Source organism: Lactuca virosa, chromosome 9, assembly GCF_052849685.1.
Source record: "Lactuca virosa cultivar CGN04683 chromosome 9, Lactuca_virosa_CGN04683_v6, whole genome shotgun sequence".
In the NCBI taxonomy this organism is placed as follows: Eukaryota; Viridiplantae; Streptophyta; class Magnoliopsida; order Asterales; family Asteraceae; genus Lactuca; species Lactuca virosa.
Window position 1 is genome coordinate 283,471,560 of NC_136434.1, and position 17,371 is coordinate 283,488,930.

The 17,371-nt window shown below is 32.7% G+C and overlaps 2 protein-coding genes, 1 non-coding gene and 1 pseudogene across 3 annotated transcripts; 1 reads left to right on the forward strand and 3 right to left on the reverse strand.

Annotated features, from left to right (window-relative positions):
* Positions 1-6,786: 6,786 nt before the first annotated feature.
* On the reverse strand, positions 6,787-7,435 carry LOC145138156 (histone H2B.4-like). Its single transcript, XM_079072289.1, has one exon. The coding sequence runs from the start codon at positions 7,371-7,373 to the stop codon at positions 6,966-6,968; it is 408 nt and encodes a 135-aa protein (XP_078928415.1). The 5' UTR covers positions 7,374-7,435; the 3' UTR covers positions 6,787-6,965.
* Positions 7,436-8,900: 1,465 nt separating this feature from the next.
* Positions 8,901-9,525, forward strand: LOC145137993 (histone H2B.4 pseudogene; annotated as a pseudogene).
* Positions 9,526-10,327: 802 nt separating this feature from the next.
* TRNAA-AGC (transfer RNA alanine (anticodon AGC)) lies at positions 10,328-10,400 on the reverse strand. Its single transcript has one exon. It is a non-coding gene; the product is annotated as a tRNA-Ala (tRNA).
* Positions 10,401-12,885: 2,485 nt separating this feature from the next.
* On the reverse strand, positions 12,886-16,106 carry LOC145137194 (NAC domain containing protein 50-like). Its single transcript, XM_079071336.1, has 4 exons — positions 15,637-16,106; positions 14,442-14,719; positions 14,183-14,350; positions 12,886-13,540 (listed from the first exon to the last, which is right to left on the reverse strand). The coding sequence occupies exons 1-4, from the start codon at positions 15,839-15,841 to the stop codon at positions 13,097-13,099; spliced, it is 1,095 nt and encodes a 364-aa protein (XP_078927462.1). The 5' UTR covers positions 15,842-16,106; the 3' UTR covers positions 12,886-13,096.
* Positions 16,107-17,371: the final 1,265 nt, after the last annotated feature.

Below are 17,371 nucleotides of genomic sequence, written 5' to 3' on the forward strand. Positions count from 1 at the left end.
AGATATGAACGCTTTCAACAAGTTCGTTACTTAGATGTATACAAAAAAAATAGTTACCCAAATATGAACAAAACGAAAAGTAAAAGTAAATTACACGAATGGTCCCTGTGGTTTGGTGGAATTTGTGTTTTTGGTCCCTAACTTATTTTTTAACTTGGATGGTCCCTACTGTTTATTTTTGTTGCGCGTTTGGTCTTTGTCTTACCTAAAAAGACTATTGTGCCCTTATTAATTTATTTTTTAATTAATTTTCTTATTTATGTATTTATTTTTTACATATTTAAAAAAAATTAATAGACCCCACATATTTGTATCTAATCGGATGATCTCTACTGTTTATTTTTTAATTAATTTATTTTTTTAACTCGGATGGTCCATACTGTTTAATTTTGTTACGAGCTTGGTCTCTGTCTTACCCAAAAAGACTATAGTGCCCTTATTAATTTATTTTTTTAATTAATTTTCTTGTTTATGTACTTATGCTTTATATATTTAAGAAAATTTAGTAGACCCCGCATATCTGTATCTCCTCATCATCTCATCTCTCATCCTTCTCAACTTCTTTTTATATTCCATCTTTAGTGATATCGACGTCTTCATCATCCCTTCTTTTTTCGGTCCTTCAACTCCGTCGAATCAACACCACAACCCACTAAAGATGAAGAGACAGTAGGTTATGGTGTTGGTTCGCCAGAGTTGAAGTACCAAAAAAAGAAGGATGGTGAAGACGTCGATGTTACTAAAGATGGAAAAGAAATAGAAGTTAGGGACGATGAGAGATGGGATGGTGACCGGTAAGACCCAATTTAAATTTCTCAAATGTGGTTTCAGTTTTACAGTGAGGAGATACACATATGTGGGGTATATTAATTTTTTTAAATATATAAAAAATAAATACATAAATAAGAAAATTAATTAAAAAATAAATTAATAATGGCAAAATAGTCTTTTTAGGTAAGACAGGGATCAAACGTGTAACAAAAATAAATAGTAGGGACCATCCGAGTTAAAAAAAATAAATTAATTAAAAACTAAACAGTAGGGATCATCCGATGAGATACAAATATATGGGGTCTATTAATTTTTTTAAATATGTAAAAAATAAATACATAAATAAGAAAATTAATTAAAAAATAAATTAATAAGGGCACAATAGACTTTTTAGGAAAGACAAGGACCAAACGCGCAACAAAAATAAACAATAGTCCAGGGACCATCCAAGTTAAAAAAATAAGTTAGGGACCAAAAAGACAAATTCTCCCAAACCACAGGGACCATTCGTGTAATTTAATTTTTACTTTTCGTTTTGTTCATATTTGGGTAACTATTTTTTTTGTACACATCTAGGTAACGAACTTGTTGAAAGCGTTCATATCTAGGATTTAACCTGCTATAGCAGGTTATAATGGTCATATGTGAACACTTCCAACAAGTTTGTTACCAAGATGTGTACAAAAAAAAAGATAGTTACCTAGATGTGAATATACCGAAAAGTTAATTACCTTAATAAGTCATATGTTATCTATTGAGCAGTACACATTTTAATCCTTCCGTCCATGAAAGTTTGATTATCGGTGTCAATAATCGAATTTTAAAACATTAGCTCTCATAATTCACATGTAAAATGTTATGAATTTGATATGAAGCTGAAGGAACCTAGTGGTTGTTGATTTTCAAGAAAGTTGTTGATTTTTCATATTACTATTTAGACGCACAAGCATTATGTCTTCTATGGGAAGCTTTTGTATAAACATTACACAGGTTATAATATTGTGTGGATTGGTTTGCATCGTCTGCTATAAATTGTTTTGTTACTAATATATTTTTCCATCAACTGGAAGGTTCTTACAAGCACGTCCAGCCCAGATAGTCGTCAACACGGACGTCGTCGAGGGTCCATGTCTCTAAAGGGCCCAACATTCAAAAAGTATATGGTATATATAGAAAAAAAATTAACTTATCTAAAAAATACTAGGAGAAGTATTTTTCTTTAAATTAGTTGTTTTGTAATGATGTGACCATATTTGTGATTTTTTAATAATAATAGTCAATTTTATAACGATGTATCTATTTTCGATTTAATTTTTATTATGTTTGTGACTTTCAGGACCAATTTTTATTTTCGCCATGGGTCCACTATATTTTTGGAGTGGCCAGAAAGTTGTAAGCGGGAGGGTTGGGTTGCTATGTTGTGTGGTGTATAGCGGGTCATGTATATTAATATCATAATTATTGTTAAAAAAAATTAAATCGTCATTTTAGATGAGACTATTATCATTTAGTAATTAAATTTGGAAGTACTACTAATTGGTTAATATTTTTAAAAATATCATCCCTGAAAGTCTTAACATAAAATTGTATGCAACATCTTAAGTACGTAGTTGCATGCAAAATTATATTTAACTCATTACATATGTAACTTCTTGTAAAATTACAAATCATGATTTCAATTAATGCGTTTTGAGATACTAAAAAAAATCGTGTTGATCGATTTGAGGTGAATAGCAATAGGGTGGATTGGTGTAGTGATCTGTTCTTGAATATTACTCTAGAATGTAGTCAATTTTCTATTCTGTCTGTTTTGTTTTGTTTTTCATCTTGTTTCCTTCCAAACTTTGTACCTCCTAGCCTCTGGCTAGTTTTCTTTTAATGTCAGTTTGTCGTTCAAACAAAAAAGGTATAGACGATTTTTGGTTTTGTTTGAGTATATCAAGAATCAAAAAATGATGTTACATTGATGATTAAGAAAAAAAATCATGCGAATTATTCATCTAAATCAATATCAATCTATAATAAAGAACTAATCATGAAATCCATTAACTAAAAATTAATGTAAGGTATGGGATGTAACAAAGATACAATGTAATGTAGGGTATGTATGTTTCCATTGACTCACCTCAACTTCTAGTTTAAAGAATCACTCTTTACTTAGTCAAAGTAATCCTCAAACAATATATATATATATATATATATATATATATATATATATATATATATATATATATATATATATATATATATATATATATATATATATATATATATATGACTCACCTCAACTTCTAATTTAAAGAATCACTCTTTACTTAGTCAAAGTAATCCTCAAACAATATATATATATATATATATATATATATATATATATATATATATATATATATATATAGAGAGAGAGAGAGAGAGAGAAAAAAAAAAGAGAGGTAGGTTCAAATGTTTCTCACATCTATTGTGTGCTAGAATGCACCAATACAAATTTAGTATTAATTATATGTATATTAAATGTTATCCATACTTATAACTCATTTTTATGGAAACTAATTAAATTCGTCATTAATGTCAAGAATAATATTCTTTGAGAATGAATTCATATCTAGAAGAATGAGAGTGTATTCCAGCAGAATGAGAGTGTATTCTAGTAGAATACACTCTCGTTCTTCATATTTCATTCAACTTTATTTTATTTTAAGTGAGCGAGTCCAGAAACAAAATACGAATTCATATATAAAAACCTAGATGCGAATTCATTCTGAAAGAATGTTATTGCTGACATTAATGGCGGATTTAATTAGTTTCCATAAAAAGAGAATTATAATTATGGATATCATTTAAATTATATATAATTATGGAAATCATTTAATATCTATACTTATTTAATTAAATAATTATTTAATTTACTAAATTCATATTGGTGCATTCTAGCACACAATAAATGTAAGAAACAAAATAACCTAGCCATATATATATATATATATATATATATATATATATATATATATATATATATATATATATATATATATATATATAGAGAGAGAGAGAGAGAGAGTATTTTACTAAAAATGACCAAAATACCCCATAAGGTCAAAAAACTCACAAACTCTCTAAATGTTCATTATTAGATTATTTATGAATTATGGAAGTTAAATTAGGTCAAACATAAAAGTTAAACGCCAAGAAATGTTAAATATTGCATCATCACATAATGTTTTACTTGTGGGTACATATCACGTTCTACCCTATGTGTTGTGTTCATCTCGAGAACATGTCATGTACTTTTATGGTGCTTCATTTGTACACCCACAATGGTTTCCCAAATCTATCTAGAAAGCATTTGTGTAGGTTTCAATCTACAGTTTCCATCAGGGACGGATCCATGATTTCGTAGTAAGTGTTGCCGGTGGCACATTTTTCCTTTTACGTAGTGGCACAAATGTAGAAAAAATGAAAATTTCGAAAATTTTTACATTGTATCTGAAAAAATAAGGGGTTGCCGGTGCCACTATGGGCATCATAGTGGAATCGTCCCTGGTTTCCATTCCTAATCGATGTTTCAACAGCTGGAAGTTGGCTTTCTGACCAGTTCCACCACCATGGAAATTCGTCGAATCGGATGTCTATCAGAGCAGTTTGAGCTGATTTTGGTGTCGTTTTCCTTAAATGTTAAAATTGCGTTAAAATCTTCAATTTTCAAGAACCGAGAGTCTGAAATAACATTAGACTAGTAAAAAATTACTTGATTTCAATATGTATATGTCATGGCTCTTTCTCTTTTGATCATTGCTTCTCGTTCTCTTTACAATCTTTGCTTCGTGTTCTTCTTTTTGTATCAAACTATCGATCCAGTGTTCGTCGCCCATTTCCAGCTATAATAGACAATCCTCAAATTTAATAAATTTAACATTACTTTATTGAGAAATGTAAATTACACGAATGGTCCCTATGGTTTAGGGTAACTTGCGCGTTTGGCCCCTAACTTATTTTTCTAACTCGGAAGGTCCCTACTGTTTGTTTTTGTTACACGCTTGGTCTCTGTCTTACATAAAAAGTCTATTTTTCCCTTGATTTTTTTATTTATTTAAATAAACACACCCCCAACCCCACCCCATCACCTTACCTTACCTACCCTACCCTTTTTCCCTATTTAAATAATTGTCTTTTTACGTAAGATAGGGACCAAACGCGTAACAAAAACAAACAATAGGGACCAAGTGTGTAGCAATAACAAACAGTAGTGACCTTCCGAGTTAAAAAAATAAGTTAGGGACCAAACGTGCAAATTACCCCAAACCGTAGGGACCATTCGTGTAATTTACTCTAAGAGGAAATCTCCATATGTTACTAAAGGTCCATTTGTCGATTTGAGCAATGTAGGTTTTTGGTATTGAACGGTGGTGATGATGGTGATGATGTAGACCGGCCAAAAATATATTTGAAAAACCTAGAACTCCACCTAGGTAACCACCGTAGACAATTTTGCCACTTCCTTACTATCAAGAAAACCACAGCTACAAATGTTTATGTGACTTATGAAACCGATTACATTAGGCATGAGTAACTGGAAAAGTAGGTCAACATACATTTTATGTCCCCATTAAGCCAAAAAAAAAATCATGGACCTTTTAAACCAAAACCCAAAAGCTTGATCGGTTGCCGTGTCATTACCCAAAATTTAACAAATCGACGGCTTTACTTCAGTTGTTTTATGTTTTACATTTGTTGACTAAGCAAAAAGTTGATGTGGCTATAATTCTTTAACATTTTGGTTAAATTGAACATTTTCGTAGATATATATGTATTCATGTTCCCTAATTTCTTCTTCTTTTCTTCTCTTAAAGAATCATGAGTTTATGCAAATGACTTCTCAGGGCCGTAAGTGGTTCCTTATCCCAGATGGTATACGCAAAACAATGAAGGTATACTTTTAGAGTTACACTCGACAACCTTTTTCTCTTGCTTACAACATTTTCTAATGATTAGTCACTTGGACGACCATAAGAAAAAATAAAGTATAATAAAAACACAAACTTAATGACTTAATTAAGAAAAAATAAAGTATAATATCAAACTCAAAATTTTATACACATTTTATTTATTTTATAATTTGCCCTATGTTTAACAGAAACATTAAGATCTCGTGTCCTATTGCACTTTGATGTGTCCAAACTATCGAACCCATTAAATTAATAATGTACAAACACTCGGCCCATTCAAATGATAGTGGGCATGACCTACTCGATAAGCCCATTTAAATTCATCTGAGATATAATGCCTTCTAATGTTTTTGTATCATTTGTCCTTATTTATTTTAATGTTATTTCATAGCATATAATTCATTTTTTTTAACTATGTACAACTATAATAAAACTGCACTCTTTTATATACTTAAGTATATTTTTTCTGAAAAATGCATTAGGTGTAGTTTCTTAAAATTCTATTTAATTCTTTACATATGTTGTTTACAAAATTATATCAAATTCCTTGCATATGTAATTTCTTCTAAAACGTCTTCGTAAAGAAAATTATAAATAAACAAATAAACTTTTAGAGGAAAAAAAATAGCGTTTGCAATAGAAACCTAATGCATTTTTCAGAAAAAATATACTTAAGTATATAAAAGAGTGCAGTTTTATTATAGTTGTACATAGTTAAAAAAAAAATGAATTATATGCTATGAAATAACATTAAAATAAATAAGGACAAATGATACAAAAATATTAGAAATGTTATCGTTTCTGTATTGTATTTTAGATTCAAAAAATCGTAGATTACTATCAGACTGTAACATTTATACCATTTCATTTAATGGGTTTTAAAATAATAATTCAAAAACATGATCGATTTTGGTTAGAGAGTAATAGATATAGCCGATTTGTGGTTTCAATCAAGGGCTCATCAAGAATCCAAAAAATGTGTTCAATAAAAGCAATTCAATCCGCAACAACCAAACGCAGGAATATCATGAAAAAATTCCATACGGAGTTATTCATCTAAATAAAAATCAATCGATAATAGAGAACTAATCATGAAATCCATTAACTGAAAATTACGATTTTTCAACGATTCTAGCAATTGAAACAAACTGATGTACATCAATTTTCCCAAAACAATCACAAATCCTAAATCGGTTATACCATTATAACCATTCTACCAAAACAAAATAACTAACATCTGATAAAATCTTAAATCTAAGAGCTTGTAAACTTGGTAACAGCCTTGGTACCTTCAGAAACAGCATGTTTAGACAACTCTCCAGGAAGAACAAGTCTAACAGCTGTTTGGATTTCCCTGGAAGATAAAGTATTCTTCTTGTTATACCTAGCGAGTTTCGATGCTTCCTGAGCCAATTTCTCGAAAATGTCATTAATGAACGAGTTCATGATCCCCATCGCCTTGCTCGAGATTCCGATATCGGGGTGAACCTGTTTCAGAACCTTGAAGATGTAGATCTTGTACGTCTCCACCGACTTCTTGTTTCTCTTCTTCTTCTTGTCTGCTCCGGCGGCGGATGCGTCCTTGGGGAGCTTCTTCTCGGCTCTTGGCTTCTTCTCTGCCGCCACTGCAGGCTTCTTCTCCGCTGCTGCCTTTGGTGCCATTGTTGGTGGGTTTTGACTGTGTGTTTCTGTGTGAGAGGAAGTTAGGAGTTTGAACGAAAGCGTAGTGTGGAGATGCGGTTTATGGGGAGTTTGTTTATGTAGGGTGATGAAGGGTGTGCTGATTGGATGGTTGTGAATGACGCGGATCGTGATCTTCTGCCGTTGATTTAAGAGATGAATCGTTGAACGGTCAGGATGGTTTGTTGGTATTTGATGATAGATTTGAAATTTTCGGTGTTTTCCAGGAAAGTTTCGCTTTTGGCGGTTAAATAAAACACGTGCACTCTCCATTAAAAGTTCAAACTTATGTATATATTACGAGTTTTTATGGTTATACTATATATAAGTTTTAAGTCATTATTAATATATATCAAACATTAAAGTTAACTTTATACATAAATGATCAGCATTTTTGTTTTGCCACGAAATTAACATTAGATTTATTTTAGATCGTGCAAAATTATTGATCGTAAATTTAATTTTGATTTTCTTTTAAATCTATTCCACCTTCACCTTGGCGCAAGTTAGACACTTGCCCACGAAGGTAACGATTTATGCTTTCATGTTCGGTCACCAATAGAGTTGCTTGAGATCCAGATACATCTTATCTGAACCTGGGTGAACGGAGTATCTAGTCTTGTGAGCTTCGTTCATGACAAACTCCATGTACCCGCCGTACTTTGGGGTCCAGATCTGGTTCATGAAATAGTGAACTCCGTCTCCTTTGACCTCTAAGTTTTTTTCCATTCCTCTCAAGGCTTCATCTGACATGTTTCCTGGTTTTAAGGCTTCCAGCTGAGCCTCTCTGATTTGTACGGATAATTGGGAATGGATGGTCATCGTCAGTGCCTTCAATCCACACACTTTCAAGAATTCGATATCACCACTACTATTTCAGGGGTGTCTATTTCAAATTTTCATCTTTAATTTTATGTTTTTATTGTTTTAGCACATTGCATCATTTAAGTGTGAAGTATGAGGTTGAATTTAGAAATGCAAGCATGTTGATTAAAAATTGAAAAAACAACTAGGATTTAAATTTTTTCAGAAAGATTTGAATAAAAGTCTAAAATTAAATCTTGTTAAAATTTTTATATTGTTATGTTGACATCTAGGTTGCTAGTACTATTTTTGACATTAATATTACTACTTTTAAATGGTTCAATTTGATTGTGGTTGACATTAATATTACTACTTTTAAATGGTTCATTTTTTATAATTGATCGATTTGACAGATGTCTTCTATTTCAAACTCACATTTATAATTTGGTTTGAGCTTCATTTCTTTTTTTAATGCTAAATTAATTAAAAGATTACACACTACACACAGTGCCACCTAATTACGTCACTTGATTTTCCACGTGGCTTCTAATTAGATTTATACCGCTTCAATCAATCTACACCGTCTATTAATTCATCATCACAATCTGACGATCGACATTTGCGATCCGCGCCACTCAAAATCAACGAATCAAATCATCTCACACCCTATATAAAGAAATCCCCTTCTCTCCAAATCTCAATCATCAGTTTCCAGTTATTTCTAATTCACTCTCTTCGAAGCTCTACTCTACCAAACTCACTAAAAATGGCACCCAAGGCGGCAGAGAAGAAACCGGCCGAGAAGAAGCCAGCGGCGGAGAAAACTCCCAAACCGAAGGCGGAGAAGAAGCTCCCGAAGGATGCGTCGGCGACTGATAAGAAGAAGAAGAGGAACAAGAAGTCCGTAGAGACGTACAAGATCTACATCTTCAAGGTTCTGAAGCAAGTTCATCCCGATATCGGGATCTCAAGCAAAGCTATGGGGATCATGAACTCCTTCATCAACGATATCTTTGAGAAGCTCGCTCAGGAATCCTCTCGCCTTGCTAGGTACAACAAGAAGCCAACAATTACTTCAAGGGAAATCCAAACAGCCGTCAGACTTGTTCTTCCCGGTGAATTGGCCAAACATGCCGTCTCTGAAGGTACTAAGGCCGTCACCAAATTTACTAGCGCGTAGGTTTCTTTCGTGGTGAACTAATTTGGGGATTTTGTTATGTAACAGTTGTTAGTAGAAGGCATTGTAATTTATAAAAAAAGTTCTGAATTCAGTAACAATCTTTGTTTCTTGAATTTAATAACAATCGTTGTTTCTTGAATTTAAAAGTAATCGTACGTGTTTAGCATTTAATTTGTGCGACTTTGGATTTATTGATTAAAAATCGAGTTTCATTGTTGTTTATCAGCTGTTTCAATTTATTGATTAAAGTGCCTGGGATAAAGTTATTCAATTTGATCAGTTGTTAATTCAATCTATAAGATTATAAAATAGGAAAACTTAATCGGAGATGATCCAAATGATTTTTTTGATTTTTCCCTGTGATTGTGACTTTAGATCTTAATCCGATGGATGCATACACTTAATTGGTGTTAACTGTTAAGATTAAGAGAGAATGGTAAAACTGTAAATTTTTTTTATTTGTCATTTGCTAGTTTCTGACTGTTGTTTCGAGATAGAGGCTGCATTAAAATACAGTTTCATTAACAACTACGCATCGTATTTTACTCAATAAACTAAAAATAATAAAACCAAACAATTTTGACATTTAAAAATGTATTTGTAAATTTTGGAATCAAAATACATAATGATAATTTATATAAATTTGTAAAATCTCAAATAACTTTGTAGAGAGTATTTATATTGAACGAAATACAACACGGTTTATCTAAGTGTCATGATGACAATTATAACTTAGAGAAAATGTTGAATGTAAATAAAGGTATTAATTCATTTGTCGATTCAAGGCAGCATGTAATCAAATTATCATAAGAAATTTGTAACACGGATGAAATAATGTTATGTCGAAATAAGGATATGAAGACTAATTTAATTGACTATGAGGTTCTTTTTGGAGGAAAACAACAACGCATGGGTTACTAATGAAAAATTTGCAAGAAATTTTGAAAAAAATTGGAGATGCGGGGTATCGATCCCCGTACCTCTCGCATGCTAAGCGAGCGCTCTACCATCTGAGCTACATCCCCATTTGTAAATTCTTGACCAAAGAACAAATATGTCTACAACCAACATGGTCAGTTGTAAAATATATAACAAATTATTTCGTTTTTTTATTTATTCATATAATAATCTCTCAATGAAATCTTCGTTTTCTAATCCATATTTCAATCTGTCACTACTCACAACTCTCACAAGTACTTTTGAATCAAATTGGAATCCCCTTTCTTAATCTGTATTAATAACATTGCCTAAAAATCTTTTAGGGGTTTTTTCTTCTCATATGTTTTCCCACTCTACAACCCAACTTGAGAGGAGTATTTTTGTTTTTTCTTCACTTATGTTTGTCTCTACGATTTGATATTTTCTAGGTTAACTCAATGATGCTGTATTAGCAGTTTCATGTAACACATTACAAAAATGCATAACTTGAGTGTATTTGTCATATAAATATAAGAATTAAACAACTTTGATGTTTTCTATTGAAAAACATATAAAATTATGTTGCTATTTTATAATCTTATCCCTTAATTTATGTGTATATCTTGGTTTTGTCTATAAATTCATATGTTGCATCTTTATGAAAGTTAATCAGAAAATTTGTTCCAAAGAGTTTGTTTCTTTTTATTGTTTCTTAAGAAATTAGCCATCTCGAATCTGTCTCTATCATACTACACATGTGGATCAGCTAAAGATCTAACACAAACAAATATGTGTTTTAAAAGCTTTTTGGAAATCACTAGTAAAACCTAAAAATGGTGATTCTATGGTCATTTTTCAAGCAAAAGCATATCTCATTATTTCAACAAATTGTGTTGATAACTAACAATAATATACATAATACTTGCAGTTTTTAGGAATCCTTAATTAGTTTTGGAAACTAAACTGACATTTTTGAAACAAGAAAAAGAAAAGAGGATAATAACGAATTTGTTTTAAAAGGAACAGACAAAATTCATGGGATTTCGTAACATTTTCCCTTTCTTAAAATGTGTATATGTAGATCAACAAATTATAATCTTCGTCCTAAAGTGAAATGACTAAATTTACCCATCTCTTTCTCACCACTTTTCTTAAAATATGTATATGTTGATCAACAATTCAAGTAAATCCCTAAAAACCAAACCTAAAGTTAGAAAGAAAAAAAAAACTTAAAACCCAAAACAAGATTGATTCTGCAATCTATTACTGGAATCGCTACTTCTTCAAGTTAGTTTCCGATAAAAAAAAAAGCTGGAATCACAGAAAAAGATCAGAAATGGGCACAAGTGTTAAGAGTATATTCTTTGAAAACTTATCACATGTAATAGCTTTTATTCCCACATCGGAAGAATGATTAATCTAAAGGCGCTTAATAAAAGGTTGTTGTGAATTAAAAGTCACCAAGCGCTTGCCTATAACTCAAGTGACGGTATCAAAGATGTTTGGACTGTGAATTGGCTCAGCTTGATTGGTCTTGTTGGCGCATAAACCGGCTTGCCCATTCCAAGTTGTGAGTTGGACCATGTGGCTTAGGCGAAGGCTTGGCTCACTTGGTTCTTAAAGCAAGAGGCACTGCGTTAGGTTGGCTTCACAGAGCTGCGAGAACTCTTCGCTCATGACAGTGGAAGGATAACGAGTCGGGGCTCCAATGGGCTGTATAATCTACTGGGCCGTTTCAAATGAACAAACATCTTTTTGTCATTTTAAATACTTATCGATTTTAATTTATAAAAGGCCAAATTCGATAAAACCAGTGTGGTTTGAAATTCTTTTATTTAACCATTGCATTTTTTTTCTCTAGTTTAACCGATAGTTTTTTTTTTTTCAACAAAACCACAATACTTTTTTTTTGTCCATTAGTGAGTTGCAAATAACAAATGGGAAAATTATTTTTTTCGGTAAATGGTCAAATGATGGTTTTATTAAAAAAAGTTTAGAACTATTGGCTGTTGTTACGAAAATAAAAATTTCTTAAAGTGATCAAATCAAACAATATTCAAATTCTCATGTCTTTTATACAAGTCAAAGTTTTATGCTGTGGTTTTTTTGAAAATAGAAGAAAACTCTTAGTGGTTAACATAGAAAAAATTCTTTGCTGTGGTTAAACCGGAAAAAAACTAAACTACAATGTTTTTTAGTTTTTACTAAATTTTACTTTTATAAAATTATCTATAAATTAATGAGTTCTAAAAATCTTATTAGTTTTTTTTTTAGTTTGTTATTTTCTAATTGTTATAACTAATTAGTAAGTTTCTCAATTGGTATTAAATATCTTACATTTTCGAATTGTTTCTAAAAGTTGTTTTTCCTTTGCTCAATGAAATGTATTAATTTCTCTTTGATCTATTTTTTTATTAAATTGAATAAAATAAGCTTTTTCACATTGAAAAGGCCATGAAAAAACTTTTGCTAAAAAAAATAGGTTTTTCATAAGTCCATTGACAGTTCGGTTCCTACATTAAACACATACATATTGCTTAACAAATACTCGGTAAAAAATCTAAACCAAATTAAGCTTTTTAAATCAAGTAATTAGTGAAATTTAAGCATGATTAGAGCAACAAAATTACACCAGTCAAACTCCAACATTTCCACAACATCTAAACAAAAAAGATCGAAAGTTTTATTTAACTAAAACTACATCATAGATCTCGGGAAAGAGCCACACCACATAGAAATGGCCCTTTCCTAGTAGCATGGTTACACCGAAGAACGCAAGGTACATTTACCTAAACGCCCCTCCTCAATTCGTATTCTCCTTGCTCAAGTCATCAATCCGAGACTGAAGAATATTAATCATTGCTTGGGCCCGCATCACTTCGATCTTCAAAGTCTCCTTCTCCATTGAAACATTGAGAATCTCATTTTCCAAATTGCTAATGAACTTTAGGTACCCCGGGGGCACGGATTTCTCAAGGGTAGAAGCGTCAAATGACTTTGGGGTGGTGGGATGATGAGTTTCTTTAAGTAAAGGGAACTCAACAAGTGCTTTTGTTGTTGTTGTTGTTGGATCTTGACTTGTTGTGGTTGAATCTTCAGAACCATTTGCATTGTTGGAGTTTGGATCACTTGGTTTTAATCTTTTGTTGTGAAAGAGGGAGAATGTTTCGAGTTTGGGTTCTGAATTTGAAGGAGAGTCTTGTGATCTTTCCCTTTTGCATACAAAGGGAATTGTTTTGGGATTATTCTGAAAAATAGATTGGTTTCATTAATCAAGAACATAAAAGATTTGAACTTTATGATTAAAGGAAAGAAAAGACTCAACACCCACAGGTTATAAAGCAGTTAGTTTGAGTAAGATGTGATTTTTTAGGACGAAACATGTTGTACTACATTTGGCGTGTATTTGACTAATGTTATGAAGTCATTGTACTTTCAAAAAGTGTCATTTAGTTGAAAACTATTTAGTTTTCTTGAGTCAACTCATAAACATTTTGGTATTTTACAAAAATACTAAATCATTTGTAAAGTTTTTTAGTTTAAAATTAACCAAATACAAATACTAAATCACTTGCAACGTATACTAAATCAAGGATTCGAGACAGTTTGAGAGTTTCGATTCCAATTTGGATTGGGCTCTTCACCAACTACCTAGTGGGACACTGTATACCTGATTTACATCTCACATAATGTTCCTACATCAGGGTGGTGTGGGCTAAGTTGCGTTGTAATCTTTCGAGTTCTTATAATACAAGTTCTCTCTCGTTTGTAGTAATTCTCAAACTTTAGTCTCTTGCATTCTAAGTCGTTAGTACATCTCAGAGGTTGCAATAAAAATAACCTTTTGCAGAAACAAGGGGCAATTACGTAAACACACACACACACATACCTCTACAATTTCATTTCTTTCTACACAAGTTTCATCCTCCGGAACAAATAGGGCGGCATCCGCATCGGCATCATGATTCCATTCCTCCTCCACAAACGGTGCATAACGGTCTCCATTTGGTGGTCCTAAACCACTCTTCTGAAAAATTCTGCAAAGCACAAAAGCATCCTTTTTTCCCCCAAAAACAACAACACGTATTCCTTTCAGTTGAAGATTCCAATACCAAATACGTATTTAGAAACTATCGTGTGATTCAAACCTGTGCAACTCCGGCTCTTTGTAATTCTTGATCCAAAAGTCTATATTCATGCATTACCCAATTCGTCCGCTTCCCATCTGGGGCCCGCCCACTATGGAAAACTAATGTTTTCTTCATTCCAATTGTCTCCGACTTGTGCCGGACTGCCCGATCCTTCCCGGTCGCCTTCCAATACCCCTGCCCGGTTGCCCGATTCAATCGACAACCGTTGCCATACTTTCTATCCACCGGGCTGAAAAAGTACCATTCTAGGTCTCTTGAATTCCATGGAGAAAAGTCTACAAAATCACAGCACACAAAAGACAGTATATGACATGACATGACAGAACAAATTGTACTGAGTTTGACATGCATTGGAGTAGGACTATGACTTATGACAATGGGAAAAGATTGCGTTTTTTTTGTCCCACCCAAAAGTGGAACAAGTTGGGATATGGAGCTCTTGATCTCTCATTTATGCAAAAGACGTAAATACCCTCATCATATTCAAAATGGTCGTAGATTAGCTTGTTTAGTCCAATTTTGTCCGGTGTAACAAAGAATATTTGCCTTCGTCTCACCCAAAAAGAACACACACATTACACATACACACTTGGAGCATAAGTTGGGTAATTTAAGTAAATAAAAAAGTGAAAAAAGCTTTATACTAAAGTAATCAGAAAATGGTGAAATTTGTCGGATTTCCAATAGAACATTGCTGACAAGTCAAGATTTTTATGCTCTTTTGAAAAATCGCAAACACTTAAGACAACTCAATTAGACAACAAATTGTCTTATGGTAAACTCGCTCCTTCATTTCTAGGGAGCTTTTAACTTTTTTGTAGAGATTATCCATTTTTTCAAGATTCGATCTTTCCAAGAAAGATACAATTTAAGTGACTACACAATGTCATACGAAAGTTCCCATCTTTAATACCATTTTGCAGAAATCTAAAGTGATAACAATCTTAAATTAAATTTCCAAGTTTGATCGGAGACGCCAGAGTTCTTGAATCTAAATCGCAGAATTAGCTCATTGAATTAGGTAGGATGGATGCATAAACGGGTAGATTATGGTGTTGTAAAATATAAACTTCCCAATCAATTTATCAAAATTGTAATTGAGGGAATTTCAAGAAAAATGGTAATTAAATGAAATGATTAACACAGATATGAAAAGCACAAATTCATCAAACCCAGAAAGATTTATATATACCGGCAAGTTCCCAGGGTTCGGATTTGTAGACATCGATTTCCGATACAGCCTGAAACCGAAAGGGCATCCCACAAACCTTACGCCTCAGATAATACCTCACAAGCTCCTCGTCAGTCGGGTGAAACCGAAATCCAGGAGCAAGAGAGGTCGGCGGCAGCGGCGGAGGTGGTGGTGGTGGCGCTACGACCATCAATTCATGACCCATATCGATCTGGAAGATAAATTGAAGTTGTTGGTGTTCCTCTTTTGCGATGAAAAGACTAAAAAACAGAGGGATTGATGAAAAGCTTAAGAAGAAGCCATTAAAGTTAGGATTGTAGGTGAAGCAAGTAACCCACACCAACAGTGAACAAGAGAGAGATAGATGTTTGCCCGTGGGTTAAGAAACCCCGATGACTGGATACTTGCTTGACACGAAAATCAAGAAGAAGCTATATGTACGTAATTGTGTATATATAGGTGTGTGGTTGTGTTCATCTTTACTTCTTTGGTGGGTTTTTCCTTTTTGTTCTTGTTTTTTTGTGGTTTAGATATATTTTTTTTATTGTTGTTTGGCGAGTTTGGGTCATTCAAGTTGTTTGGGTTTGTATATCATCAATCCACTATTTAAATTCTTATTTGATTTAATTAGAGATTATTTACTATAACGATATATAAACTTTGAATTTAGATTTTGGTTACTCCGATGATCAAACTAACAAAATACTAACTGAACATTATTATTGGTTAGTGGAAGTGGATGACATAAAAATTTGGAATTCACACTTGGGTTGACTTGGCTTATTTGGATTAGAGTATTCTTAACATACAATATACATAGATTAGAGACTTCCATTTAATGTGGTTCACTTTATGAAAGTAATTAAGCATCCACATACAAAATAGAAAATATTTTAAGAGATTACATAAATGGACCTTGTGATTTGGTCGAATTTTCAATTTTGATTTTTTTTTGAAACGTCAAATATTTAACTTCTCACGACCCCAGCTAGCAAGAAGCTAGAGGAGACGAAAAACTGAATACAAGGAGAAACAGAACATTACATGGAATAAAATGGAGAGTGCATCCAATCCTCCCACTTACAACTACCCAATTTACCCCTGTGTTTAAGCCAAAAAAAGACTAATGACTTTACATTATCCCCTATTTTTGTTGGATGTGTGAAGAGATGTTGAAATAGCCTCTCACTCCTATGTTTCCACATGCACCATAACAACCCATAACAGATGATAGTGAACTTTTTTTTTTTTTTTTTTCATTTTTGGGCAGTGTCCCCATGATGCATCAAAAGTTAGGAGGTCATCCAAGCTTTCAAACACGGTCTGTTGCTGTATTCCACACCAGCTAAGAATTGAACATGTAATCATACGAGCAAATGGGCATCCAACTAAGATATGGTCAACACAATCAACCCCATCAATACACGTGCTACATACAATTGTGTCAATCTCAACTCCTCTTGACCTCAAGGCAGTGGCAGAAGGGATCCTTTTTTGAATTGCTTTCCATAAGAAACATAAAACTTTCACCGGGATTTGTTTTAGCCACTGTAGTTGTACAAAGTTTGGGAAGATAGGGGTATGAGGGTCAATTACCTTCCGCAGTGCACTAACCGTGTAGCATCCATCATGTTGTATGATGTATCGCCAATTATCCGGACCCGGTACAAGGGTGATATTGTCCAGATCTTGTTCAATTGATAAAATGTCATGCTCAACATTATTAGCAATAGGA